The sequence below is a fragment of the Acartia tonsa genome, chromosome 3 (genome assembly GCF_053477335.1).
Source record: "Acartia tonsa isolate MP-2025a chromosome 3, ASM5347733v1, whole genome shotgun sequence".
NCBI lineage: Eukaryota > Metazoa > Arthropoda > Copepoda > Calanoida > Acartiidae > Acartia > Acartia tonsa.
Genome location: NC_137262.1, coordinates 22895296 through 22922304, shown reverse-complemented (window position 1 = coordinate 22922304; position 27009 = coordinate 22895296). Strand labels below are relative to the sequence as shown.

The 27009-nt window shown below is 36.1% G+C and overlaps 1 protein-coding gene across 12 annotated transcripts in view; it reads right to left on the bottom strand.

Annotated features, from left to right (window-relative positions):
* Nucleotides 1-27009, bottom strand: part of Cadps (calcium-dependent secretion activator 1) — a 73501-nt gene that overhangs the window by 43780 nt on the left and 2712 nt on the right. For 9 of the 12 annotated variants that reach the window (XM_080153186.1, XM_080153180.1, XM_080153189.1 and 6 more), the window contains exons 3-22: nt 26890-26944; nt 16586-16737; nt 16348-16412; nt 13370-13472; nt 12752-12835; nt 12330-12413; nt 11287-11374; nt 10903-11048; nt 9121-9201; nt 7842-7928; nt 7286-7353; nt 6248-6271; nt 4831-4933; nt 4501-4569; nt 3728-3832; nt 3305-3397; nt 2771-2877; nt 2412-2478; nt 1718-1826; nt 478-495 (exon numbers count right to left, since the gene is read on the bottom strand). In XM_080153186.1, coding sequence (XP_080009312.1) covers nt 478-495; nt 1718-1826; nt 2412-2478; nt 2771-2877; nt 3305-3397; nt 3728-3832; nt 4501-4569; nt 4831-4933; nt 6248-6271; nt 7286-7353; nt 7842-7928; nt 9121-9201; nt 10903-11048; nt 11287-11374; nt 12330-12413; nt 12752-12835; nt 13370-13472; nt 16348-16412; nt 16586-16737; nt 26890-26944 — 1708 coding nt within the window. The remainder of the gene's footprint in view (nt 1-477; nt 496-1717; nt 1827-2411; nt 2479-2770; nt 2878-3304; nt 3398-3727; nt 3833-4500; nt 4570-4830; nt 4934-6247; nt 6272-7285; nt 7354-7841; nt 7929-9120; nt 9202-10902; nt 11049-11286; nt 11375-12329; nt 12414-12751; nt 12836-13369; nt 13473-16347; nt 16413-16585; nt 16738-26889; nt 26945-27009) is intronic. The other 3 variants (XM_080153185.1, XM_080153182.1, XM_080153187.1) reach the window with 3 other exon arrangements.

Below are 27009 nucleotides of genomic sequence, written 5' to 3'. Positions count from 1 at the left end.
CTTATCAAGGGTCAGACTTTCATGCTTTTTATTGTTTAATTCATTTTTATTTTAAGAATACATTTTCAAAAAAAACCATTCAAATAAAATACATTGACTGTATTTCATTAACATTCGAATGTTAACTTATAAGAACTAAAACAAATCCTATTATTGCTATGAATGCGATTAATTTGCACCTGATTTAAACCGGTTCTTACAATACTAAACATTTCTACGAAAATTATAGAATTAAGAAATAAAATCTATAAAATTCCATTATACAATCAGCAGAAATTGGTTATTAACCATGGCATATTTCTTAAGAAAAAGAATTTAAATTGATGATTTTCTTTAAAATGTATTCTTGAAGTCAAAGACAGCGGATTACAGTGTAATGTATTAAATTGTATGTATAACTTTTATTTAAATGTACTCTGGATAATTTAAATATTTGTCTTGAATTTATCCAAAAAATAAATTTAATGTAAAACTTACTCATGTGGTAGAACATAGCTGAAACAAAATTAATTCTTATAAATACAGGTTTCTCATTTTATACATCAAATTTTCACAATCTTCAGGAAATTAATCTTTTGCCAACAATGACATTTGTACTCACAAAAAAATAAATTCAATGAAGATTTTTCAATTTAATCATTTTGTTGTAAATAATACTTTTTATTTATTATATTATTGAATATTAACCAAAAAGCCTGAACATAAAAAGGACACATTTAATAAATCATTCATCATGTATTTCGAGCAAAATAAACTGAAAGAAAATGTTGGAGTTGTGGTTTGAAAACTGTTGCAAAGGTTGCTTGATGCTGACATAAATAAAATATAATATGATGACAATCCAAAATATAATATTATTATTTCATCCTTTACAATGTATATTGTATAGTGCAGAGAATGCTAGCTGCTGCATGGCAAAATATAAAGCCCAACTTTCCACATAGAAATTTAGAGTAAGATAGATTGCAATATACATGGCGTTGATTTAAAAACATTACAAAAATAAAATGCAAAAAATTGTATACAGCATCAGGTTTTGGCTTTTTAATTATACTTTTATGTAAACTTTTGTTGTTGTTGAAAAATAAATACAGTAAGGCTGCAATAAATCTGTCTCAAAAAAAATCTCAAATAGATTTTTTTCCTTCTATATCTAATCTGCCTTTCTATGTATAAGAATGAAAAGTATATTATCATAACAACACAATGACATAGATAACACTGACGACGGTACAACCCTAGCACAGATATGAATGGTACAACCCTAGCACATCCTAGCACAGATATGAATGCAGTTACAATTATTCTTCATGCATAAACAGGGCCCGAATTATAGCCTTTACATTCGTTCACTCTCTTTTTTTTGAAAAAATATCTCCTTTAAAAAAAAAATCCCACATGTAATATAAGTCAATATCAATCTACCTCCATAAAAATACGTTATTAAAAAAGTACCAAAACCTGATGCTCAAAAATGCTTACAAAAATTATGCTGCTTTTGTGATGTAACGATGCATTAAAAAAGGGTAGAATTCATTGCATTGGATTACGGTTCTGTTATTTCTGTAAGAATATTTTTACTTTTTCCCTAAGTACTTTTTAATTATTTTTCTTATGGTATAATTTGTCCTTGTTTATAGAACAAAGAACTAGCCAATGCAATGCAATAATCCAAACCTTTTTCATACCCTGATAAAATAATGAACACTGATCTTACCGCCGGCAGGTTCAATATAGTCGACAGTATAACCGTCTAATCTGAGCATGTCCGTGGGATCTGATTTCTTCTCCTTATAGCTGCACAGAGCGAATGTGTATTGAGAAACCTTAAAGTAAAAAGAATGTTATGTATTTTGTTTTTAACATTATTAATCTTTATACAGGATATCCTTTCTAAGAGTTTAGAAACAATTTCTTGAGAAAATGTAAATTTTTCGTGTCTGCTTATTTCTACGAAAATAAAATGTACAAAAATGCATAAATTTATCATTTGTAAGTAACAAAATTTAAAGAAACACAATTAATGAGCTTTTTCGGGGGGTAAATTTAACATGAACAAATTTGGTAGATTTATTCGGTTCAAAGTATTTGTTGAGAACCTCACTTACTTTCAAAATAAATTGACAATACGGGGGTATAGTTTTTTTCCCCTTTGTCTAATCCCTGCGGGGGGCCATAAACCTCTGTTTCCTATACATAAGGTGCCCTATCCATGAAAAGATACTATTACTCAATATAACTTAATATAACCTGACCTAAAGTAGTTACAAACATATGAAAAACTATCACACCCCTTTATTTTCAATTTATTCATAAAAAAATACAAAGATAGGGGATTACCAATTCATTTGATAACATTGCACTTTGAATGAAAGCGCCGATTGGTTGCAGAAATAGTATTGACTACTAACCTGAACTAAAACAAAGTATCTTCGTTTCCACTTTTTCCAAACGGTCTTACCCATACAGTAAAGATACCTTAACAATTTACATTCAGTATTATTCTATGTAAATTGATATTGATTGTATAGTGTATGTATTGTTTGTGTAAATAATTAGAGAATATTTTCTAATTTGAGAAACAAAAAGAAAGTCATTTCTTAGATACAAAAGAGCACGATATAGAAAAAAACCCCGCTTTTTCTGAAGACGAACTTGCATAGCGCAGCGGTGCTATCACAAAAAAGGAACCTAAGTACAATGTACGCTTTCCGTTACTTTGCTATTTTCATCCTTAAGTAATATTTTAAATATATAATGAAATTCCTACCCACAATGTTTCATATTCATAGGTTTATCCATCCTGACAGCAACTTTAATCTTGAGATCCTGGTCCGGTGAACCCTTCGACACTTGAGCTTTGTACCATTCTGGTGCCTAGCAAAGTAACATTTTAAATAAATTGATATAAATAAGAAAACACAAATTTTTCTCCAAACTACCCCTTCAGTCATGAGTAACCAACCATTCATGCAATCACTTTGTTTTCTTAATTTGTAACGTTTACATCATGATATTATTTGATAACATTCGAATTCTACTCATTGTATATACTAGAAGCATTACTTGTCCTTGGGACATCCCCTCCTTAAAAAAACCTATTATCTGGCTATGAATAACTTTAAAAATTGCGTGTTTGAGATATTACTAAACATACACACATACAAATTACCACTTCATAAAATATTTTTTTTTTAGATCCTTGGCAACGTTTTTTTTTCTATTGTTCATTTTTCTGTCGTTCATAGAAACTCAAAATTTAGCCTATAAATCGAACTGTTGTAAGAAAACGAATAATTCTTACTTTGGAAGAGAGAGGTGTAGGATTGATGACGACTTTTCCAACTTCTTTGTCATCTAGAGATAACATACCCTCGTTTACACAGAAGAGTTTTACCTAAACAAAGCTTTGTTATATTTTTTAGCATTCTTTGTCTACTGCGATGACAATTATTCGTTTTAATGGGGGGAGGGGGGATAGTATTTCCCCATAACCTCTGAAACCCTCTAAAGACCTCATTTCTAAAAAAATATCAGGTATGGGTTTTACAATACACCTCCCCCACCCCCCCAAAAAAATGGCTTAGTTACCCACCTCACATGTAACATGATAATATTTTATTCATTATAATATGATTGAGACCACTCATTGTATTTGCATAATCATATTGAAAGAATGCTCCCCGTTTTAACGAAAGGTGGGCGTGCATATCACCAAAGAGGTCACCTTAACTACTGGAAGAGGATGGTGTGTAGAGAAGTCTCCCTGTGTGTCCCAGTAAGGTTTGCACGCCTCCACTTGGTCGGTAGCCAGCTTATCACTGCTCCCAACCTTATATAACATGGGTTTAAATAATAAAATCAATGTTTTAAAAAATTAACTGTACATTAATTTACAGTTATAAAAGACCAATAAAAACGAACAAAATTTAACTTGTACTAAACTTTAAAAACGGCCAAGATTCGCAAGTATAAAAAATCACGAAAAAAAGCCACCCCCTTACTTCCTAGAATTAATTGCTTTCTATTTATTACAGTCCATAAAATCCAATAAAATAAGCTATTCGTTACGTATGCACGTTTTTACGTTCGGGAACATGAGTAAACGGACACACCGTAACTATAAACAAATTATGCTTGTAAATATTATGAATTCCAGCCTGATGGCTTATCTAATTGTTAATGTACTTAATATTTAATTTATTAGAAACTTCTCTCAAGTAAATTGCAAATTTAACTACAGTTTGACTTTAACATGACATTTAACAGTACATTAACACTTGATAAAGTTTAAAGGAAGAAGAAAGAATATATTTTGTAATGTAGGATACAACCACGTTTATCATGGATGTTTTTCAGAACATATCTACGTAAATTAGAAGAATTATTTTAGTGGTTTTTTTTTAATTGGAATTAAACAGATTGTTATATTTTTCATCTGTAATCGTAAACATTTTTTAAAAGTTTGTTCTGCAATGAATAATAAATTAATTTGCTTACCTCCATTGTACAGTAAATAATTTTGTTAGCAGTTATTGACTTCAAGTTTCGTACCTCTAAAACAACCACCTAAAATAATTATTTTTTAATCCATCAATTTTAGAAATGGCAAATTTATGCTGGTTGATAAAATTTATATTTTTTACTGCCCACTTAAAGGGCGTTTGTAAACTAAACATAGAATACCGTATTTGTTTATTCAACATCGAGTACAATAACATTCTATCTTTTAATATGAAAATTGTAAGTCATTTTTGCCCTAACTTATCTTATTTTTAAATTTTTCATAATCAAAAAAAAGGTCTTAAAGCCATGTGATTTGTTTCATACCTCAATCTGAAAAGTAAGAACTACATCAGATTTTGAAAGCTGTGTGAGATGAGAATCCTCTGAATCTTCAACTTGACCACGTGACAGAGAACTCTGGGACCGACTAAAACAAACAAGAATATATTTCCTCATAAAGGAATTTTAAACTTTAAAATTTTATAGATACTTAGGTATTAATTAAAAAAAACATATTCATGGAAAATCAGTCAACTAAATTTAATTCTAAAAGAATCTGATTTGTAAGCTTTTCTTTCATTTCAATAAATGCATTATATTCAGAGTCAAATATCAAACAATTATCTCTTTAATTGCAGGTAGCTAACTAATCCATGCCGTTAGCAGAAAGGGTGTTATTTTTTATTATATGTTAGTTATCCAAATCAAAATATTATGACCAATCAAGATAAAAAATATGAAGAAACAAACATCAAAATCAACAATATTTTTTTCATTTAGGCTAATAACATCAATTAACTATTAAATAAATTCCTTATTAAAAATACAAATAAAATAATTTTTCCAAACCTAATAAAATAATTTTCATTAGAAAAGTAGCTCTTTTCAATAACATAAGTGGAATTATTATCTTATTTTTCTGTAACACTATATTATACAAAAAAGTTGCGGAAATTTTAATACCATATTAAGTACCTCCTACACACAAAAAACGATTTAATTTTTATTATTTTCTTTACAGGATCCTTTTAAATTCAACTTTAAACAAATTTATAGACATGCAATCAAGCATTCAAGGACGTCCAAACTTTTTTGAGACGTAAAATGATGGGTTTTAGAGGTAAAATAAGGTTTTCAATGTTTGAGAGGGTAAACACCCATTTACCCCCCCCCCCCTCCCCACACCTACCTTCTTCCCCAAATTAGATAAAAAAGTTTGGGTTTAGGTTTAAATAAGTAACAAGATTTTTAAATTGTATGAAAAAGGTAAATATTTTAGTTTTTAGCAAAGTTTGTTAGTAAAAAGCACCATGCACACACAAACATTCAAATAGCTAAAAGAACGAATGCATCCAAAAGTAGCAAAAACAGATTTTTTTTAGCTACACCAAGATGATGAATTTTTGTAACTCTATAACACAATAAGTGCAAATATTGAATTCTCATTGCGATTAAGGATCAAGATTTTGCAAATTAAATCTTTTTAAATTTTGCTTAAGAGTAAGATGTTATGTCGGTGTATATAAAGTGATGTAACCAAAAGGAAGTTGGTATGTATGGAGAAAAAAGGAAGGTGAACTGAAAGAAATTCTTATTTGCAAAAATCCTTGTCCCTGAATAAGCCAAAAAAGCATAACCACCGTATTAATAAAAAAACAGGCTGTGGAGTAACACAAATATTAGCTATACAAAAGGGGTTAATAGACAAATATTGAACTATACAAAGTGGTGTAAAACCTACCTTAGCATTGAGCTTCGTCGTTTCCTGTTGGGAAATAAAATGAAAAATGAAACAAAACAAAATTAAAATAAGAAAAATAAAATAGAACTTTACAGTAATTGAAAAGTTTTAATTTTGAATAAAGGAGAAGATATAAAATCTTGCAGAGATTCAGATATTCAACGATTTTAATCTATTAGAATCATGTAACATGAGTGTAAAATCTAATTCAGATATCCAAATGGGGATGAAACAATTTATGGCTTAAGGGCAGCGATAAATATTAAGCTATAAAAATTGGAAAGAATTTTAATGAATATAATAGATTTGAAATCTGCATAAAATTTTAAGGAATTTTTATGAAATTCGTTTTTTGTTTAATTCTTTATCTATGAGCGCAAATACAAATTAAGTTAAATAATTTTGACATTTGTGATTGGTGGATTGAAAACAATCTGCGCCCTGATTGGAGAAGCTTAAGTGACGTACATCATTCAACCAATTAGAGCGCAGGAAGTTTCCAATACACCTATCCTATTGGTCAAAATTTATTAACTTAAATTGGATTTGCGCTTTTAAATCATGAATTATATAAAAAACGAATTTTATAAAAAATCCTTAAAATTTTATGCAGATTTCAAATCTATTATATTCATTAAAATTCTTTCCAATTTTTATAGCTTAATAAATATGTTACATTCACAAGTACTGCAGTTATTATCGTTGTATATCTGAATCTCTTTTTCATTAAAACTAAAAATACATTGAAACTGTTAAAGAATTAAGAAAAAGACTTTGAGAAAAAACTATAAAATCATGTTTGACTATAATCAAATTATCTTGTTTAACATTATGTACATTTTTTTTTAGACAAACATAATTTTTACAAGACATCGTCACATATGTCAAAGAACACTAAGATAAGTTTTAATAAAAAATTAGATTAATGTCAATAGATGACGTTATTATAGAAAAATAAATAAAAGAAACAATTATTTTTGAAGTAATAAATTTTTCTTATTTAAAAATCTTATAGCAAAATAAAAGTATTTAACTTACCCTGGTTTAATTCCCTTTTTCTTTTTTCCTGTTCTTTCTAACTGTATGGGGATGGATTCTAGGTTGGCCTATATAAATTAATTCAATACAATTGATACACTTGAAATACTATAGTTAATTATATTTGAACGATTAGAGTAAAACAATAGAGGGGGAATGGTTTGAATAACTTTGGAACCTGTGTCGACTTGGGTCTTTGAAATCAACCAATATGAATATGAACACAGCTCATTTGCTACAAAAGAGCATAAGATAATTTGCTAGCTTTTTTTCAGGGATCGGAAGCCGCGCGTAAGCCGCGTGTAAGCCTCAGTGAAATCGTCATTTTATCACTATAAAATTTAGCTGGATGTATAAAACTGTCTCTTTAGTAGACAATCCTTCTTTCAAAAATTTCTTTTTCTGCTCACAAGCAGGTTTAAAACTGAGGCTTATGCGCGGCTGAGGAGCGGCTTCCGAACCCTGCTTTTTTTAGAACAAAGTCGATAGGTAGTTATTTTTTTTATGTTTGGAATAAATTTTTGTTCAGCAGTTTTTGTTTTGTACTAATTGTTACCTTTAATAAATTGATTGCAGAATTCATTTCTTCAATAAATAATCCTTCCATATCCTTCAGAACGAATCTTGGCATCAATTTTCTATCCTGAATATATAAATATGTTTTGATATATTGAATTTGTCCAATTATTATTATAAATCAGCATAAAGATGTTAGAAAAAAATGCTTTATCATATGATCGTATAATCCTTATAAGGAAGCTCGGTAGCAGACTGCAAGTCTATTTGTGCAAATGAACATGCTAATTACTGAGCTGTTTAGGTTATACGTAATACTATTGTATATTCTTGATATAGTTCTTTTATATACATAATATTAGAGGAGTATAGATAAAACATCCAATTGTTCCTTGATTTCTATCAGTGGCGTGCACAGTGGGGGAGAATGGGATAAAACCTTAAGGAATGTAGAAAAAGAAAGGCAGACCCACCGAATTTCAAATCGACACCAACCTACAGCCCCCTACCACAAGCCACTGTTTCAAAGGCAAAATTATGTCAAGAGTGCCGACCGTCCCTATCTTTTCCTAAACTTAGAATTTATCTTTCAAAAAGAAATTTTTGTTACACCATCGGGTCTTGATTTGAGGCTTGTTTGCGGCTTAGGCGCGGCTGCCTAGCCCTGAGGTGGGTTCTTAAAACTTACAGTTATTAGAATACAATAATTTATATTTCATTATATCAATTTACCCGAAGCTATAAAATTTCTGAACACACACCCACGTAAAAACACACACCTTTGTTTAACATCTCCTTTAGGAATTTTCTCTGGTTTATATTGTTAATCGATATTTCATTATATTATATTTCTTAACCTCGCCTTTTAGTTAATCCTTTCATCAATACAAACTAATAAGACTATGAATACGGAAGTAAATAGGATTCAGGTTTAAAAGTTAACAGAGCTGGATCAATCACAGCTATGCCTCTAGTTAGCTGATTTTGAAAACGGCTCACCTAATAGCGATCTTTAAATCAAAATAGCAGTGGTAAGCACTTTGGAACATTTTGGAAACACCCACCGGCTCGGTGTTTCCAAGCCTAAAAGTGCCATTTTGATTTAAAGATCCATATTTAATCGGCAGTGGAAGTGGCAGTGAGCAGCACTAAATGTTTAAAGATACAGTCAGGATTATAGACATTGACGAAAACTATATGATGTAGAGTTTATAAAATATAAAAAATCTAGTACAGTATTTAAATAAGCTGTTATTCTTAACAATAAATGTTTTTCCTTTATATGAAATATCTGTAAGGCTTGAGCGATTAAATTTTACCTTCTCCATCATAGCAACTCTTTCTCTCCTGGCATCTAACTCTCTCCTGATGGCTGCTGCCTGCTCGTCCATGGAATCCAACTGAAAAAGTTATTAGGTGAAAAACAGCACGATTAATAATATTTCTTTTTAAAAATAGAGTAGAATATAAAGAGCAAAAATTAATAATAAAAAATATTCAAAGAAAACTAAATGTACAGATTAACGGACAGACAGACAAATAGGTCAATATAAAGTAGCTTTGCTACTAAAAATATTGAATATAGAGAAAAATAGGAGAGTATTCAAAGAAAAGAAATAAATAATAAAACACATTCACAGAAAACTAAATGTACAAATGGACAGACAGACAGACAGGTCATTATTAAATAGCTATGCTACTAAAAATATTTAAAACAACTCTTTATGATTATACATGAAGCTAGAAAATTAATCAAAGTTTATGTTTAGTATTACTATAATACAAGTACATCAAACATTATTTACAAAACTTTTCCTATTAAGCCTGGCAAAATATCAAGATAAGAAGAAATATCAAAAGTTGTATTATATAGAGAATAGAGATAACCAAGAGACATAATGTCTAAACAGCCAATAGGAGAATACTAAAGGTAAATTAAAGACATCTCATTGGTCATAACATTTTACTGATCTTTCATTTCGTCCGGATTATGAATCAGCTATAAATTGTCGCATGTCATAGGATAGAGCTTTCATGTAAAAAATCTTTACTCGAATAATTGAATTTTTAAAAAAATTTAAAAAGGTTAGCTTTCAAAAATTTATATCGTCGAAATATTTCGACGTAAATAATGTCGTCCGTATTTCGTGAGTAACAAAATTTAAACAAAAGTTTTTATCTGCAAAAAATCCCTTTTTAAGTTTGACGAACAATGGGGTCAGATGGACCGTCTAGATATATTATGTTTATTATATATAGAGAAAAAAGTTAGACAAAGCTTTTAACAATAGGAAAAGTGAGATAAAAGTGTTGTCTATAGAACATAATAGAATTTGTAAAACAATAACCTAAAAAAGCTACCTAATAAGATAGTTTGTCTGTCAGACTTTTGAAATGTTTATTATGGTTTCCAAAGATACTACAGACTATAGGAGAAGGGGACAATAAGAAAGTATAAACAGTTTTAATAACAAATACAAATGTCAATCGCTTGGAAATGTGCAATGTCAATTTTTAGTAAAATATTTTATTAGTGTTTAGGAAAAATAGTTTAATGCTTATTTCTAAATGCCTGAAATTAATTTACTCTTGGTTTGAAATGTCCAAAACAACTCCCAAAACATTTTAACATCTAACTTTATCTTTGTTATGTTCTCTCCAGGGATCTAAAGGGATACGACAATGGCCGAAAAATTGATATACATCCCCAATGATGATGACTCCTACTGTATATAACAATTAGTGGTTGAAAGGTTTGGGCACACAAGTTAATGAACAAATCAATCAAAATTCAATGAGATTCCCAAAATTTTTAATTTGACGAATAAATTTTTTTTATTGTAATTCTTTGGGGACTTGTGTAATATACAGTTAAATGTCCTCCCCTCCCTGTGATCTATTTCTCTCTCAATTTGGAGAAAAATATTTTTGGGGATTATTAGATACATGTTGGTTGAACTTTTATTAACCTCAATGCTCCAGTAGTTATGAAAACCTTCATTTATCCAATTAGCGTAAGTAAGCATAAGCATCGTGTCGTGATAACATTCTTTTACTTTTCCCCAACAGATTTATACCACCAGACTATCCAATGAACTGACCTGCATTGCATTATACAAGAGTTGATGTTCAAACTTCTTGATATTCAGAACTTGTTGGAAAAGATCGAATAGCTGTTCCTTGGTCATCACCTCGTTACCCAACATTGAGATGGGTAACCGCTGACCAGGGCGTCTCTGTTCGTCTTCTAAAGTATAATAACAACATAAAACAGTTTCCCAAAAAAAGTTTTTATAACATTTTGTTCTGTTTAGCCAAGCAATTAGTGATAATTGTTAAAAAGCAAAATATTTATGCTTAATTTATACTTAAATTGATGAAAAATAACCTAATTTACAGGACTCCAGGGTTAGCTATAGACTCCAGGGTTAGCTATATGGCAGATTAACCAGTTAAAAATATCATATGTAGCTTAAATATGTTACCTTTAGTGATTGCATCGTATTTTGCCAGCCAGCTTGTCATCACAGTTTCCTTGCTCAATCCATCTATCTCAGGAATTTGACGGATTCTCTAAAATTAGGATTGCGCATTAAAAAAATATATTTTTTTGCATATTTCATAATTAAAATTGTTCTTTGCTGTGCGGCTACGCGCTTGCATGTTCATTTCATGATTTGTATGTCTGAATAATCCTTTTATAAAAGTAACAGGATGACTGGTTGTATGTTTGTAGCTCAAGATATCGAAAACTTCTATACCGATATGGTTCTCCTTAATAATGAAGGTTTTATTTTTATAGGCTGGAAGGTTTATAACTATTTTGGAGGAGGGTACCTAAGAAATTTGGCCAAATCATACCCTCAAAAAAGAATATTTGTTTCTATAGATTTCATTTAATTGTAGCGAAGATACTCCCTAAGTATTCGTTTCCATCTGTCTGTCTATCTATTGGTAATTAAATGGTTGTCCGATCACTGCCCTTCTCTTAATTTTCCCATCCCTTCATATTAGATAAGATGTGTAAAATTTAGCATCTAAGATATACATTTATGAAAGTTAGATAATTGATATTTACAACATCAATCAAACTTCTCGGGTCAATGCATTCTCATTTCTTTTTGATCCATCTTTCAATATTGCATATCAAAATATAAGTTTGGTATAAAATATTTGCAAGAGAGATAGCTATAGATATATATTAAAGTTATTCACATATCAACTGGTTGATGATCTATGCAGATTTTGTTTGGGTGGGTTAGATATGTAACTGGACAAAGTGTATCAAAAATGAGCCATGTGACGTCATAAAAATGAGGGAATAAGAGGAGAAGTGGAAAAGAAAACCCTTAAAAAAGAGATGAATAATCCTTCTTTTTTTATGACGTCACATGGCTAATTTTTGAGACACTTTGTCCAGTTACTTAGATATTTTAAAAAAATTCCGAGGAAAACAAATCGATTGTTTTAAAGATCTTAGAGACGAGATAGACATGATACTCACATATATATCATTAATTTTAGTTACCTTTTCTATTTGATGTTTAAAAACTTCTCTACAATCATGTTGACTAAGACCACCTCCAGATGATAGGCCGGTCACACGTTCAGACTATAAATAGGATTTCCGTTTAAGAATACAATATTTAGAATTAGAAAAGATTTGTTATCATTAGGTGGTCAATCAGACACAGTTGAGAAAAATGGTAAATCTGTATATTTTATCATGATCAACATTAAATCATACACCAACTTTAATAAATATAAAATAACTTTATCTTTCTTTAATTTGATTATTAATGCATGTCAACAACTAATAAATTCAAAGCAAAGCCCCTCTGCAAAAGTTTGTTTTATGACTTATTTAATTAATTAATTATTAATCAAAAACTGCTTTTCTATTGGATATTATCATCTTTGTTCTTTTCAATTTAATTATGAATCTATTACCTTAAGGAAAATATCATTATAACAATGCACAGCATTCTGAAAAGCTTCATCACATGGGATTTGAGTTTCTCCCCGCAGAAAAGCCTGAAAAAACATAAAATATAATTGTTCCCTAATTAGATAAAAAAGACAAGTCCTTTAATTCTATAAATCATTACTTTCAAACACATCAGTAATAAAATAATCTGGGAGGAAGGGGACATTTAGCTGTTAATTACACTGGTACCCATCGTTTTATTCATCGTAATTTTGGCTTAAAAACTTTTCAGCCAACAATTTATATTACAGAAGAGGTAAATGTGTTTATCATCATTGGGGATGTACATCAATTTATCATCAATTGTCTTAGCCCTTAAGACCCAAAAAAATATTTCATAAAAAACTCTGGTAAATTTTATTTTACTACTTGTTATTAATTTTTCCATGAAAGTAATTCAACTAATTTTCAATTAACTTGTTCATTATAAAAGCTTTTGTTCGAGGTTTTAATTTCAAAATACAAAATTTTTAAATTAAATTTAAACTCTTTTAAAACCTTACTTAATGAAATTTGTTAAAAAAACATTATTTGAAAACAATACCTAATGTACAAATCATACAAAAATTTAAAATACTCACATCAACTTTGGATCTTAATTTTTCTAGGCCTTCTTTTGTAACCTTCTGGTGACGTTTGGACATGTCATTGGGCTGCTTAGCATTGAATGGGTAGGATATAGCCCTGAAAATAGTAGGAGTTTTAATAATGTTTTTTTTTTAATATCCATATCTGTACTTTTTGGAAGTGTCTCTATCTTGTTTTCATTATTATATTGGTTATTACCACTGGTAAATCAAACTTTTCTTATTTTCATCTAATTACAATAATAGCTTGTTTTTTTATAGTAAAGATACTTAATTTGATTCAAGGAAATATTAAATTAGAGAATATTAGTGGCTAAAAAAAGGTTAATAGAGATAGATAATATTAATTAGAGAGAGAGAGAGAGAGAAAGAGAGAAATAGATAGAATAAAAAGATACAGATGAATTCAGGACAAAAATGATAATTTTTATGATAATTCATACACTAAATTATCTACACACTTGTATATTTAGATGGTGTCATTTATAAAGATGATTTATAATACAATTTCTCAATAATAAATGGAAAAGTGCAGCTGAGATCTAAACACAGAAAATTATTGATAGAGATACAGGTAGGTTGTTTAAGATAATAAAGCTTATGATCATTATATAAAACCAAAGACTTTTTAGATTGTACTTAGAGTTATTAACTTGTTACAATTAGCTCATTTACTTATTTCGTCTGTAACTTGCACTACCTTTTTATCGTGATGACTTATTCTTAAAAGATTAGATAAAATCCTTAAAATCCTTGAAATATTTATATATTTTTCATTTTACTTTAAACCTTAAGAAAGATGAAATAAGATTGCTGTTATACATATATAAATAAAAAGTAGCTAAAGAATGAAAAGACTAGTCTTGTTACAAGATTAACTAGACCATTATTTGTTCATCAAATAAAAACCTTCCATCAATTTATAAAAATGAGAGAGAAAGAAATACAGGCAAGGTAGCCGTTATAAACCCGCCACTTTTTTGCTATACAGAAAGCAGCAAAAAGTGCCTTATAAAAAATGACGCCATACAATACAAATGACCAATGATAGGCTAGTATACATTGTAATTGACCAATGGTAAAAATATTCTGGCTATCATTGGTCATTTGTTTTCTATGAAGTCATTTTTTATTCGGCACTATTTGCTGATCGCCTTATAGCTGTTGTAAAAGGCCTAAAAAATATGAATTTGAAGAAACTAATAATGAGGTGGTTTAATTGCGGATTTTAGGCAGCTTAACGCCAGCTACCGAACCCAAAAAGAAGAAAAAAAACAATAGATTAAATATAGTACAAAGTTAACAATGTTATGTTTTTGGCATTTTGGTGCATTTTTCACTCATGTCTTAACACACAGGGGAGAAAAAAGTAATTTTCTTTTCTATTTAACTATTTATAAACGGAAACAAACACAGTTCTTACACAATATTTAACTTTCAAAATAAATAATAAACTGTTTTTGACGTCTAGAGCACAAAGAAAATTAAACAAAAATATTAAATGTATCAAAACAAAAGAAAGTTTTTTTTTACTTTAAAATATTTAGAAATTAATTCAGGGGATGGAAAAAAGGTTAGCAGAAAGAGAAATGGACGGAATTACGTCATAAACCCTGAACAACTTTATTATGCAATCAACATTTTCCTGGATATTTTGTCTATGGTAGTCCATAAGTGTACAGCTTTACAGTACTTTGTTTCTATTTGGTAAAGCAACAGGTATGATAAAAGAAAAAGATTCTTTTTAGAGTAAACTGCTTATATATCAATCAAAATCTAAATTTTTAGATTTTTTACTGAACAATTTTATTATACAAATTTAAAGAAAATTAATGGGAAAACGTTTATTCTGCACTTTTCTCCTCTTTTAAAGATTGATTTTGATAAAATAAAATTTGGTAAAGGGATTTATGCACTAAAAATTATGAAAAACAGTTTATGGTAAAAATTAATGATTTTTTAAAATAAGAAATATTTGAAAAAAAGAAATTCGATCTCTATCACTCAAGAGGGCAGCTGCTGACCCCCAGTTTTATGGGTGAAGCTAAATAAATGTTAAAGATAAAATTACTCTGAAAAGTATACAAAAACATTGTTTGATGTGTTTAAAAAATCCATTTTAAAATCTTGATTTTGAGGATGATGGCCTTTAAGATGCTCCTACTGGTAGTGATGGTGAGTCAAATGTCATCAAAGTGCATGCCCATGATGACAACTTATAATTTGAACTATAGTCCAATTTATGTAGTCATAGCAGCCTCGAGTTAAGCAGTATTAAAAAAATTGCAATTTTAGTTACTCCAATTCACAAGGTAAATACAGTAGTTTTTAGATATTTCGTGTCGAGAGGCACCATTGGAGGCTGCTATGACTACAAAAAATGGTAAATAGGTTAATAGACAAATTGTTCTGATGGGCATGTACTTAGATAACATTTGGCTCACCATCACACCCAAGAGGAGCATCTGAAAGGTCATAATCCTCAAATTTGTATACTTTTCATGGTAATTTTATCAATAACATGTATTAGGCTTCATCCATTAGCCTGGAGGTCAGCAGCCGTCCTCTAAAGTGATAAGGGTCGAATTTCTTTTTTTTCTAATATTTCTTATTTAGAAAATTCATTAATTTCTACCTTATACTGCTTTTCATAATAATTAATGCATAAATCCCTTTAGAAATTGTTATTTTATCAGAATCAATCTTTAAAAGAGGAGAAAAGTGCAGAATGAATGTTTTCCCATTAATTTTCTTTGGGTTTGCATAATAAAGTTGTTCAGTGAAAAATCTAAAAATTTAGATTTTGATTGACATATAAGCATTTTACTCTAAAAAGAATCTTTATCTTTTATCATACGCTTTGCTTTACCAAATAAAAACAATTCACTGTAAAGCTGTACACTTATGGACCATAGAAAAAATATCCAGGAAAATGTTGATTGCATAATAAAGTTGTTCAGGGTTTAGATTACCTTAAAACGAAAACATAGAGCTGTATTCTATTCTTTCTCTCCTCTTCTTCTTGCTGTTGTCTTTCCTGAATTAAAAAGTTTAAAATAATTATTTTTAAAAAAATATTTAAATCATAGGTAAACAAGGGAAGATTTTCTTATTTCCCTTGCCCATTAATTTGAACTTTTGAGAAAATATCTATATTGATTATTAAGTCTTATATATATTATCATATATGCGATTAATTTAAATATTTACCGCTAATTCAGCCCCAGTAAGAGTCTTCTCGCTGACACAGCTCGGTGAGGGTGAGCCTGGTCTGCCCCCTGGTCCACCTCCAGGTTTTGAAACAGGCCCGTCTGTGATGGACATGGGAGACGGCACCCGCTGGGGTCCTCCATTCTGTACGCCTAAACAAAACAAAAAAGAATATATATTCGAAAGATTTCATTGAGCTGAAATAAAATATTAAATTGATTTATATGCTTTGTCTATGAAACAATTAGGTAGTCTTGTATGTTAGATTCTTTTATACACCTTTGTTCAGCACAAAAATCTTTTTTTTTTATATAATGTATTTACAAAAAAAGGAAAATAACCCGCAATAACATTTGTCTGTCCTATTGGAGAAAAGTAGGTCCCAGAGGTAGAAAAGATATCATATATCTGAACCACAAATTGGATAAATGTTTTTATCCTATTCCTTTACACATATCAGATGTTTGGTATCGGATACCTCTACTAATTTTATAAATATTTTCTTACAGTTTTAGATTTAATATTTCAGTAGGTAGCAAAGCAGCTTAACAAGTCAAGATAGTTGGCCAGCAATTAATGTCTGATAAATTACCATATAAACGTATGAAGACAGACGCAATAAGGTAACACGCGGCTAAAATCAACGGGTCTAGGTCATAGTGCATTAAATATTGTTTTCATGTTCCTAACCTAAATTAGATAATATTATGACTTATTTACCATATCTTATATTATATTATACTAATCCAAATATATTTTTCCAATATGAGGTACATACTCACTACTCAGTGTCTAGACATTGTTTTTGTAGTAGAGAACCTACTCTACTAGTCTTTTTCTGTTTACAGGCTATTATGTTTTGGAACGGATTGTATATAGGTTGATTATTCGTTATGTTTAATATAGTTTATAAAAATATGATAATCAAATTTGTTTCAGTTAAATGTGAAACATATATATATTTATAAATTTTAAATAGCTTTGGTACTGCAAATATGTAAGATTAATAGGAGTTTTACCATAAAAAATAAAAAATCAAGTAAAATCACCAAAATATGTTCAACTCCTTGTTAAAAAAACTCATTGTCTTTATATATTTTTCATTTTAAATATAAGCAGACTTGAATACATAGTACAAAGTGCTGAGAGTAATTCACGGTTGAGCAAATTTGTTCATATTTACACACTTACAATACTTACAGATTAAAGGACATTGGTCCCTCCGCCACTAAGCTTGAAGTCTAGTTACATTTCAGTGTAGATTCAATAGAACAAGGACAAATTTGTCCACAAATAAAAAATATACCTAGTGTTAAGAAAAGAGAGAAAGAGAAGGATAACAAAGATTATGAAAATGAGTGGGCAGATAAAACCTAAGTTCTGAAATTAACCAAAAACTAGAACCTACTCTGTAAAGCTTCCCTGAAATGGAGATTTCAATCTTTAAAGGGGTTAGCAAGATCGTAACAGACATAAAAAAACCTTACTACTTTACATCATAGGCTGGAAATTTAAAATAGAATATATTTGTTCATTGTTTGCCATGCTATACTTGAGACAACAAGACTTTTACAATTATTTGCTCTTAGGAAAAAAACTGAATACATTAAAGGGAAGGAAATGTGTTTGACTTATTTGTTCTTTGAGCAGTAGAGACTATTCTGGTAAGCCGAGCGTTCTCGGCCCACGGGGTAACGAGTTCGAGTTCAACGAGCCCTAGCCTTGAATTATTCTACCAAAATAAACTAGCAGGATTTAGTCATACAGAAATTATATATTTAACTGAATAATATTTACAAGCAATGTTTACTATATATATACAACAGATTATAACAATGGTTAGGTTTGAAGGGGGTGTGGGACGCTAGGGCTTAGCTCCCGGCGGTAGACAGGCTGTGGGGGCAGCGGTGGTAAAAGGGGAGGCAGCGCCTCCCGGTTATATAAGCGCGTGAGGGACGCGTGATAGTTGCATGTTTGAGTCCCCTCCCCACATTTAGGCAGGCCAGTTTGACCGCTAGATAGCGGGGTCAACATCGGTCATGAGATAGATGGTGATATAATAAGATTAGTGCAGTGGGTTTGTTATCATAAGTCACAGCGTAGCAACTCTGTAAACTGCCTGTCCGTCTGGTTGTCGTATTACCACAACCTCCCCTTCAAGGGTTGCGTGGCTCTCGAGCCACCAGGCCTTGAACCTGGGGATACGACAACCTATGTCTGCGCAGGACAGGCTCTTCCTGGGGCACAGCTCGATGGAGGACAGCTCTGGCTACACAGGCTCCACGGGACACTCGTTGCTCGGTCTGGCTGTGGTTGGATATCAGCATTGTCAGCTCCTGGTTGGCTTCTAGACGGGGGTTGGCGACGGCCAGGCCCCGGCGCTGGAAGTTTTGCCTTGTCTGCAGGATTAGCTCTGCCTCAGCGGGTAGCTGGACACGGAGGCCTAGGCTAACTCTGGTGGTTCCCAAGGGGGGAATGACGATGGGTGAGGGCGCATAAAATTCCATGGGGGCGCCTGCTTGGTTCAGGTTGCTTGGCCTCCTAGCCCCCACACGGATAGGGATGGCTGTCATCAACAGGGGGCACATGGCTTCAGCTTCGTCCTCTGGGGCGGCCTCTTCCATTGCAACAGCTGCTTCTCCTCCTACAGGCTCGCTGCTGGCTGGCAGGTGCTCCATGTCTGTGTCAGGATTCCAGATGGCATCTCTGGGTGGCTCTGGAACTGGCGGCGGCGGCGGTGGTTCGTTGGGTTGCTCCTGCAGGTCTTCTTCTACTGGGTCACGATCTTGGCCGCTGGGCTGTGGGGCGGCTGCGGCCGGCTGGTGCACTGGGAACTGTCCTGGGTCGCCAGCTGCGGGCGCCGCCGCTCCAACCGGCAGCTCGGTGGCATCCTCGTCGCCGTCCACATCAACTTGGATGTCTGCTGGAATCTGGTGGGCAGTCACATCTCCAGTGTATTTGCGCAGTTGGCCTACATGCGCGGTAACCTCCGAGATCCTGGCGATTGGAGAGGCAGGTTTGATGACATAATGGACTTCTGTAGCTTTCCTCACTACCTTCCAGGGGCCAGTCCATCTTTTGGTGATCTTGGCTGCCTTCCCTGGCACCAGGCGGGGGGCCAGGTACCAGACCAAATCTCCAACCTCATACTTGGCCGTGCCTTCGTAAGCGGCCGCGCTCCTCCGGATGGCTCCCTCCTCCTTCTGCTGGATGGCATCATACACTGCATAGTAACGTTGCAGGAGGGCTTGGACGTTGGCTGGAACCGAGGCATATTCTGTTTCTGGCAGCCGGAGCACCATGTCCACCGGAAGCTTGGCCTCTCTCCCAAAGTAGGCTAGGAACGGGGTCACGCCGGTAGATCTGCAGGCCTTGGTGTTGTAGGCGAAGGCAATGGCAGGCAAGTGGGGCTCCCAGTTGTTGTCGTCTCTGTCTAAGAACAGACGCATGCCGGTATTGAGCGTCCGATGGAACCTTTCCACTCGGTTGGATTGTGGGTTGTAGGGTGGTGGATGTGTCAGGCCAATCTCAAGCCTGGAGGCCAGTTCCTGGAATACCTGGCCGGTGAACTCCATCCCATTATCAGAGTGGATCTTCAGGGGGCATCCAAACGTGGCCAGGTGGCGGTGCAGCAGGGCTTCAGCCACCGTGAGGGTGCGCTTGTTGGGGATGGCGTAGAGGCTGACAAACCGGCTGAACCCATCTTGGCAGGTGAGGATGTCCTCCCGGCGGCTGAGGGCGTCAGCGTTGGTGTTCTGGGTGCCAGGACGGTGGCAGACAGTAAAGTCTAGGGCCGCTAGCTCCTCTTGCCAGCGGGCCACCATTCCTGTGGATGTGTTCAGTGACTTCATCTGCAGCAAGGCTGAGGAATCAGTGTTGATCTGGAAGCTGCGGTAGGACAAGATGCCGTGGAATTTCCGGATTCCATACATAATGGCGGCCATCTCTCCCTTCCAGGACGGGTAGCGAGTCTCGGGGTCGGTTGTCTTGCGCCCCACGGCGGCAATCAGCCTCTCCTTGCCGTCCTGGCATTGACTCAGAATGGCAGAGATGGCGCGGCTGCTGAAATCTGTGGTGAGCTGGAATACCGCTGGCAAGTCAAACCTGGGCGGCGCTCGGATGGGGGCTTGACGGAACTTGTCCTTGAGCTGCAGCAGCTGGGCTTCCATCTCAGGTGTCCAGGTTAGGGTCTTGGCCGTCTTCTGCCGATTCATCTCGTAGGTGAGGTCGGCATACTCTGGGATGAACAGGCGGTAGTATCCAAAGAACCCCAGAAGCGCCAGCAAGTCTTTGGGGGTGCTGGGGGCCGGCCAGTCCAGGATGCGGTCAATATAATCCTCTTGCATGGCTATCCCCTCACGGCTGAGGGTGTGGCCCAGATAATCCACCTTGGCTCGGAACAGCTTAGTCTTGGCTGGCTTGAGGCGGATTCCTCCCCTGCGGTGGGCTTCCAAGACCTCTCGGAGCCTAGCCAGGTGGGCCCAGGTGTCCTGGTGGAAGGTCAGGACGTCGTCAAGGTATGACTGGAGGTTGGCTGTACCTAATGGGTTTAGGACCCCTGCAATAAATCTAGAATAGACGGATGGTGCCGTAGCCAGGCCAAAGGGCATCCTTTTCCATTGATACAAGCCTCTGGGGGTGGTGAAGGCGGTGCAGGGCCGGCTGTCCTCAGACACACGGATGGTGTAGTATGCGGCCACCGCGTCCAGGGCACTGTAGACGCGGTGCCCTCCAGCTCGTTCTACCAGCTGCTGGATCCTGGGCAGAGGGTAGCTGTCCAGCTCCAGGCACTTGTTGAGGGCTCTGTAGTCGACGGCCCAGCGGGTGCTCCCGTCCTTCTTCTTGATGGGCACCAGGGGGCTGCTCCAGGCGGAGTCTGACGGCTCTATGACTCCCTCCTGTAACCAGGTGTCCAATTGTTTCTCCAGTTCAGCCTCCTGCCGCGGGTTCAGATCCCTAAATCTCTGGCGGATCGGCTGGGTCCCTGGCTTGAGGCGCAGCTGCAGCTCGACTATATCGGTGCAGCCGGGGGTAGAGTTGGAGAAGACGTCCCTGTACTCTGATAGCATGGTCCAGACCTCCTTCTTGAGCAAGGGGTCCTTGCGCAGGAACTCGTTGTCTTCCATCTCAAGGGCCTCCCACAACTCTTGCATGTCTGGGGGCTCCGCAGGCTCTTGGAACGAGTGGAGACTCGGGGGAGGCTGATCAGAAACCTCTAAAATGTCAGGCTTGACCAGCTCCCCTGCCACTGGGAGGCCAGCGTCCAGCAGAAGGGGCATCTCCCCTTCATTCACCACCAGTACTCGAAACACAGTGGCGGATCCAGGCCTGTGGGCATACAGGCCTTCTGGGATGACAAGCTCCTCCCCAAACCTCTGTTCTGGGGCAGCTAGTTGGATGGCATCCTTGGTGCGGTGGCCTACTAGCTCATCAGGGACCGCCATGACACCGCGGCCAGGCAAGACCACTCGCTTGGCCGTGCGCAGTTGGGGTGGCTGGCCGTCAGTTGGAGTGACAGCGCTTAGCCTATACGTGGCTGGGGTGGGGCCAGCTTCGGCTCCGGGACCCACCGGCCGCGACTTGACGGGCTCGGCCTCGGGAGGGGCTGACGTGTCGGAGCCAGGTGTGGCTCCGAGGGCGTCCGGCCACGATTTGACGGGCTCGGCGCTGGGAGAGGCCAAGGTGCTGGGTCCAGCCTGGGCTCCGTGGGCGTCCGGCCGCGACTTGACGGGCTCGGCGCTAGAGGAGGCCGAGGCAGCGGAGCCATGCATGGTTCCGGAGGCAGCCGGCCACGACTTGACGGGCACGGCGCCGGGAGAGGCTAAGTCCTGGGAGTTGAGTGTGGCTCCGGGTACATCAGACCGCGACTTGACGGGTCTGGACTCGGGCTTGGCTGGTGGACTGGCTGGAGGTCCCAGGTAGAGGGGGCCAGGTGGACACGGCTGGCCGTTGATAAAGGTGTCGGCGGAGAAGATTGGTTCTGGAGGGCTGGCAATCTCAGGGAACGTTGTTGGCAGGTTCTCCCGCGGCACCTTGGGCACTGGGGGCAACCCCATGGCTAGTAGGTTGGTCCCCCTATGGGCGTTGAGCGCAGCATCCACCCAGTGCGTGCCTTTCTTGACCACACGCGGCTGCTCTGGCAGCGGGCCTGGCAGAGGCCCCTCATAACTCAACTCTCTCTCGGCTGTCTCCCGGTCAATGGGGACGCCACGGAGTGGGATAAACTCCCCACGCACCCACAAGCAAGGTGGTTGCATGTCGAAACAGAGCCTAGTTCCGAACTCCTTGAGAAAATACCCTCCTAAGTTCAGAGGGTGTGAGAGGTTCCGGACCACAGTCACGTGGTAAAGATGGAGTATAAGAGTGTGTGAGACTGCCATATATAATTCTTTCAATTTTCCTATTACCTGGAGGGGTTGGCCTTCCTCGTTAGCAGTCAGGATTTGGGTGTTGTCCGGAATCAACATGCGTTGCACGCCCATTGCGTGCATGAGGTGTTCAGAAATTACAGCAGACCCTGGTACACGGTTGCCAGAATCGATCATGGCATCAACCTGTACATGCTGGGCAGGGTCAGGAGTAGGAAACCTCACCCTGATATGGCAGGGGAAGTGGAGGTCCTGCCCTTGAGACAAGGGGGCCTCCCGTTCGGCTGGGGTTGGCAGAAACTTCGGTGGTGGCCGAACCGCAGCTATGGTGGTATCGCTTACCATGGTGGCTTAGACTGTAGCTTCGAATCACTAGAGCTTATTAATTATCACTGGGTCAACAATTTTATATTTATTTTTATCACTTGGTTGACATTTATACACACTTATGTGTTGTTATCACTAGGAGCTCTAGGTGTGATTCTGGAAGCACTGGCAGCAGGGAATGTCCGTCCTGCAAGGTTCAGAGGGGTGACGGCGGTAGGGAATGACCCGTCCTACAGCGCCGCTGGTTCGAATCCCGAAAATGGCGGCAGGGAATGGCCCGTCCTGCAGTGCCTCGGGTTCGAATCCTGGAGGGCAGCGGCAGGGAATGTCCCGTCCTGCCGTGCCTGTGGCTCAAAATCTGCTATCCGTCGCAGTGGTAGGGCTTACTTGTGTGCTGAAGCTTCGCAGCCACACATTGCCTTCTCAAGGAGACCAGCACCCAGCTGTCTGTCTCGTAGGTTTAGCCTGGGTGTCCTGGGGCTTGTCCCAGCTACACTGGCCAATTTAGACTCAGTTCTGTAGCCGTCTGAGCTAAATTATCCGATTACCGTGGCTGCGCACCTAGCGCTACTCCTACACGGTACGGAAAAAGCGTCTTAACTGGCGCTTTTAGCAGGCTAAATCTGCTTGCCGTAGGCCAGAGGCCCACATATTGCGTTCAAAATGATGGAAATTCGACCTAAAAAGGCCGTCTCGCGGGTCAGTTGGCTTCTCAGTTGGCGGCTGATTGTCCCCTTACTTGCCAAAGGGTCCAATCAGAGGTAGAATAGGCTAGTTTCTGTAAGGCTCGATTGAAACACGCTGACACCAAGTTCTGGTAAGCCGAGCGTTCTCGGCCCACGGGGTAACGAGTTCGAGTTCAACGAGCCCTAGCCTTGAATTATTCTACCAAAATAAACTAGCAGGATTTAGTCATACAGAAATTATATATTTAACTGAATAATATTTACAAGCAATGTTTACTATATATATACAACAGATTATAACAATGGTTAGGTTTGAAGGGGGTGTGGGACGCTAGGGCTTAGCTCCCGGCGGTAGACAGGCTGTGGGGGCAGCGGTGGTAAAAGGGGAGGCAGCGCCTCCCGGTTATATAAGCGCGTGAGGGACGCGTGATAGTTGCATGTTTGAGTCCCCTCCCCACATTTAGGCAGGCCAGTTTGACCGCTAGATAGCGGGGTCAACATCGGTCATGAGATAGATGGTGATATAATAAGATTAGTGCAGTGGGTTTGTTATCATAAGTCACAGCGTAGCAACTCTGTAAACTGCCTGTCCGTCTGGTTGTCGTATTACCACACTATAGTTTTTCTAAAGTCAAGAAGAAAAAATGCTCCATAAATTCTCTTACTAAATACTGATGACGTAAGAAATTACTGCTATGCAAGACACTTAAAAATTGATATTAAAATATGAGGAAATACCATGGCTCAAAATAAAACAAGAAATTATAATAAAAAAGTACTGAAAGGCAAATGATTGAAGGATTGGTTGTCTGTCTGTTGTCAGTATTGTTGTACCTAGGTTCTACAATCTAAAGTTAAAAAAGCTAAGTATTGAGGAAAGTATTGATAGATTATATTTAGAACCTAAGACCTTAGAAAGTAGGAAACAAAAACGAAAATTATACAAGAGAAATAAAAATGAATTTTTATAAGGATTTTCAAAAAATTTAGGTTTAAACAAGTAACTTTGTCTGAAAAGTTTCTACATCCCCAATTAATTTTTTTTAATAAATCCTGATGGATTTCAATTTCAGCTTAGGACATATAAAATAAGCTTTTTAAAAAAAGATATGTTGGTACAAAAAAGCACAAACATACAAAATCCTATCTCTTTTATTGAAGTACTATGAAAAAAGAAAATACTTGATATAGCATGCTTATTACATACTATTTACTACTCACACAGTCTCATTATGGATAATAGTAATCGATATATTATTACTTGGATGTTGCACCAGATTGTCATATACTCTGATAAAATGATGTTCGCAGCTTGCTAAAAAAACGTTTCTCCCAATCCACCTACTTTACCCGATCCCCTTACCTCCTACTGGATAAACGAACTGACCAATAAATGTGGTACATATTAGCTAGCCAATTCGACGACAAATTTGCCTCTGTCAATATATCCACTTATATGCTATATCCATTATGATAGAAAATTATATAGAATACTTTTGTGTAATATGAGAAGAATAACACACACTGTACTCACTAAAACTCACACACACACACCTCACTCTCTATGGAACAGAGATGACAACATCCATTAAAGCGAAGCTTTAAAAATCAGGCAATCAAACAAAAAAGCATTAAAACTTGTAGAGTGACTAAAAAGCTATACTAAAATTCGAGGCTTTATAGAGACCTTCCTTTGATATCAAAGGTTTAGATATGTTTAAAAATGTATGCCTAATCAGCAAAAGTATCATCATTTTAAAAGTCAACTTAATAGGCCAATTCTAACAAGTCAATATTTGTTGTAAGACTATATTTCAAATAAACGATGAACAGACTTTCTGCATTGATTATAAAAATGATTAATGGAACTAATCAAACAAACCTAAACTAACATTAGAGCCTTGAGTTAATAACGCACAAATTGTACAACAGCTTTGCTTTTAATAATGTAAAACTATTATACTTTATTCATATTATTAGCCGTGTAGTTGTTCTACACTATAGTTTACTCCCCAACTATGAAATACTGTGATAATTTAGCATTTCTAGTTATAAAAGGGCATCTTAAAAACTTTGAAATACTCATATTCATAACTATTTTATTTTTTAAAGTTTTGACCAAATAAAGTTTCGCTTTTTATACTTAATATTATTTTATTATTAAATAAAGATTACAGTTACAGTCTTTTTTACGCAATTGTAACTTTTTTATGATATTTTCTTGTAGACAACAAAAAATATCACTTACAGGAAAAAATAAACAAAACATTAATCTTCGTTAAACTATTTCGGAAAATGTTAAAAAACAAAACAATTAAGCCTTTTTGGTAATTTTTTGTTATAAAATTAAAATAAAATTATTGTCTCTAAATAATGATCCTTATCTATAATACAAAGTAGCTTGATGTCTGTCCGTCTGTCTGTCTGTCTGTCCGTCTGTCCGTCTGTCCGTCTGTCTGTACGTCCCTTAAGATCTCGGTAACCACTGAACCGATTGGATTCTACTCTTCAGGGAATATACCTACTGGTCCTGTGGTGGTTTTAGGCTATTTTCTTGGGGGGTGGGACACCCCCAACCCTCCAAAAAACAAAAAATCCCCCCCCCCATTTTTTTTTTGGCTGAAGATTTCTTGGTTTTTTTTTACGCATTTCGCCAAAAAATTTTTTTGTTCACCTCTTGGGTCAAAGCCCATAGAGGCTAGGGGCGAAGCCGCTAGTAATATTATAACTATATAGTAACTATATCCAAATAATTTTTGGAGGGGTGTAAAAATGAGGGGGTTCAACGGTTTGAGGTGGGTAATCTAATGTATTTCTTAACATTTAAGGGGGTTACAATGAGTGGTTTCAGAGTTTGAGGGTGTAAACAACCCTTTACCCCTCCCCCTCCTTACCCTATTAGACGACGTGTGTATGTAAATACCTGGAAGACCAAGCCGTGTATTGTCAGTGTGCCCTCCATTGATATTATTCTGTATCTAAACAAAAATTATAATCATAAAATAGTAAAAAAGAAGAAACACTTGACATAACCATCTTGACT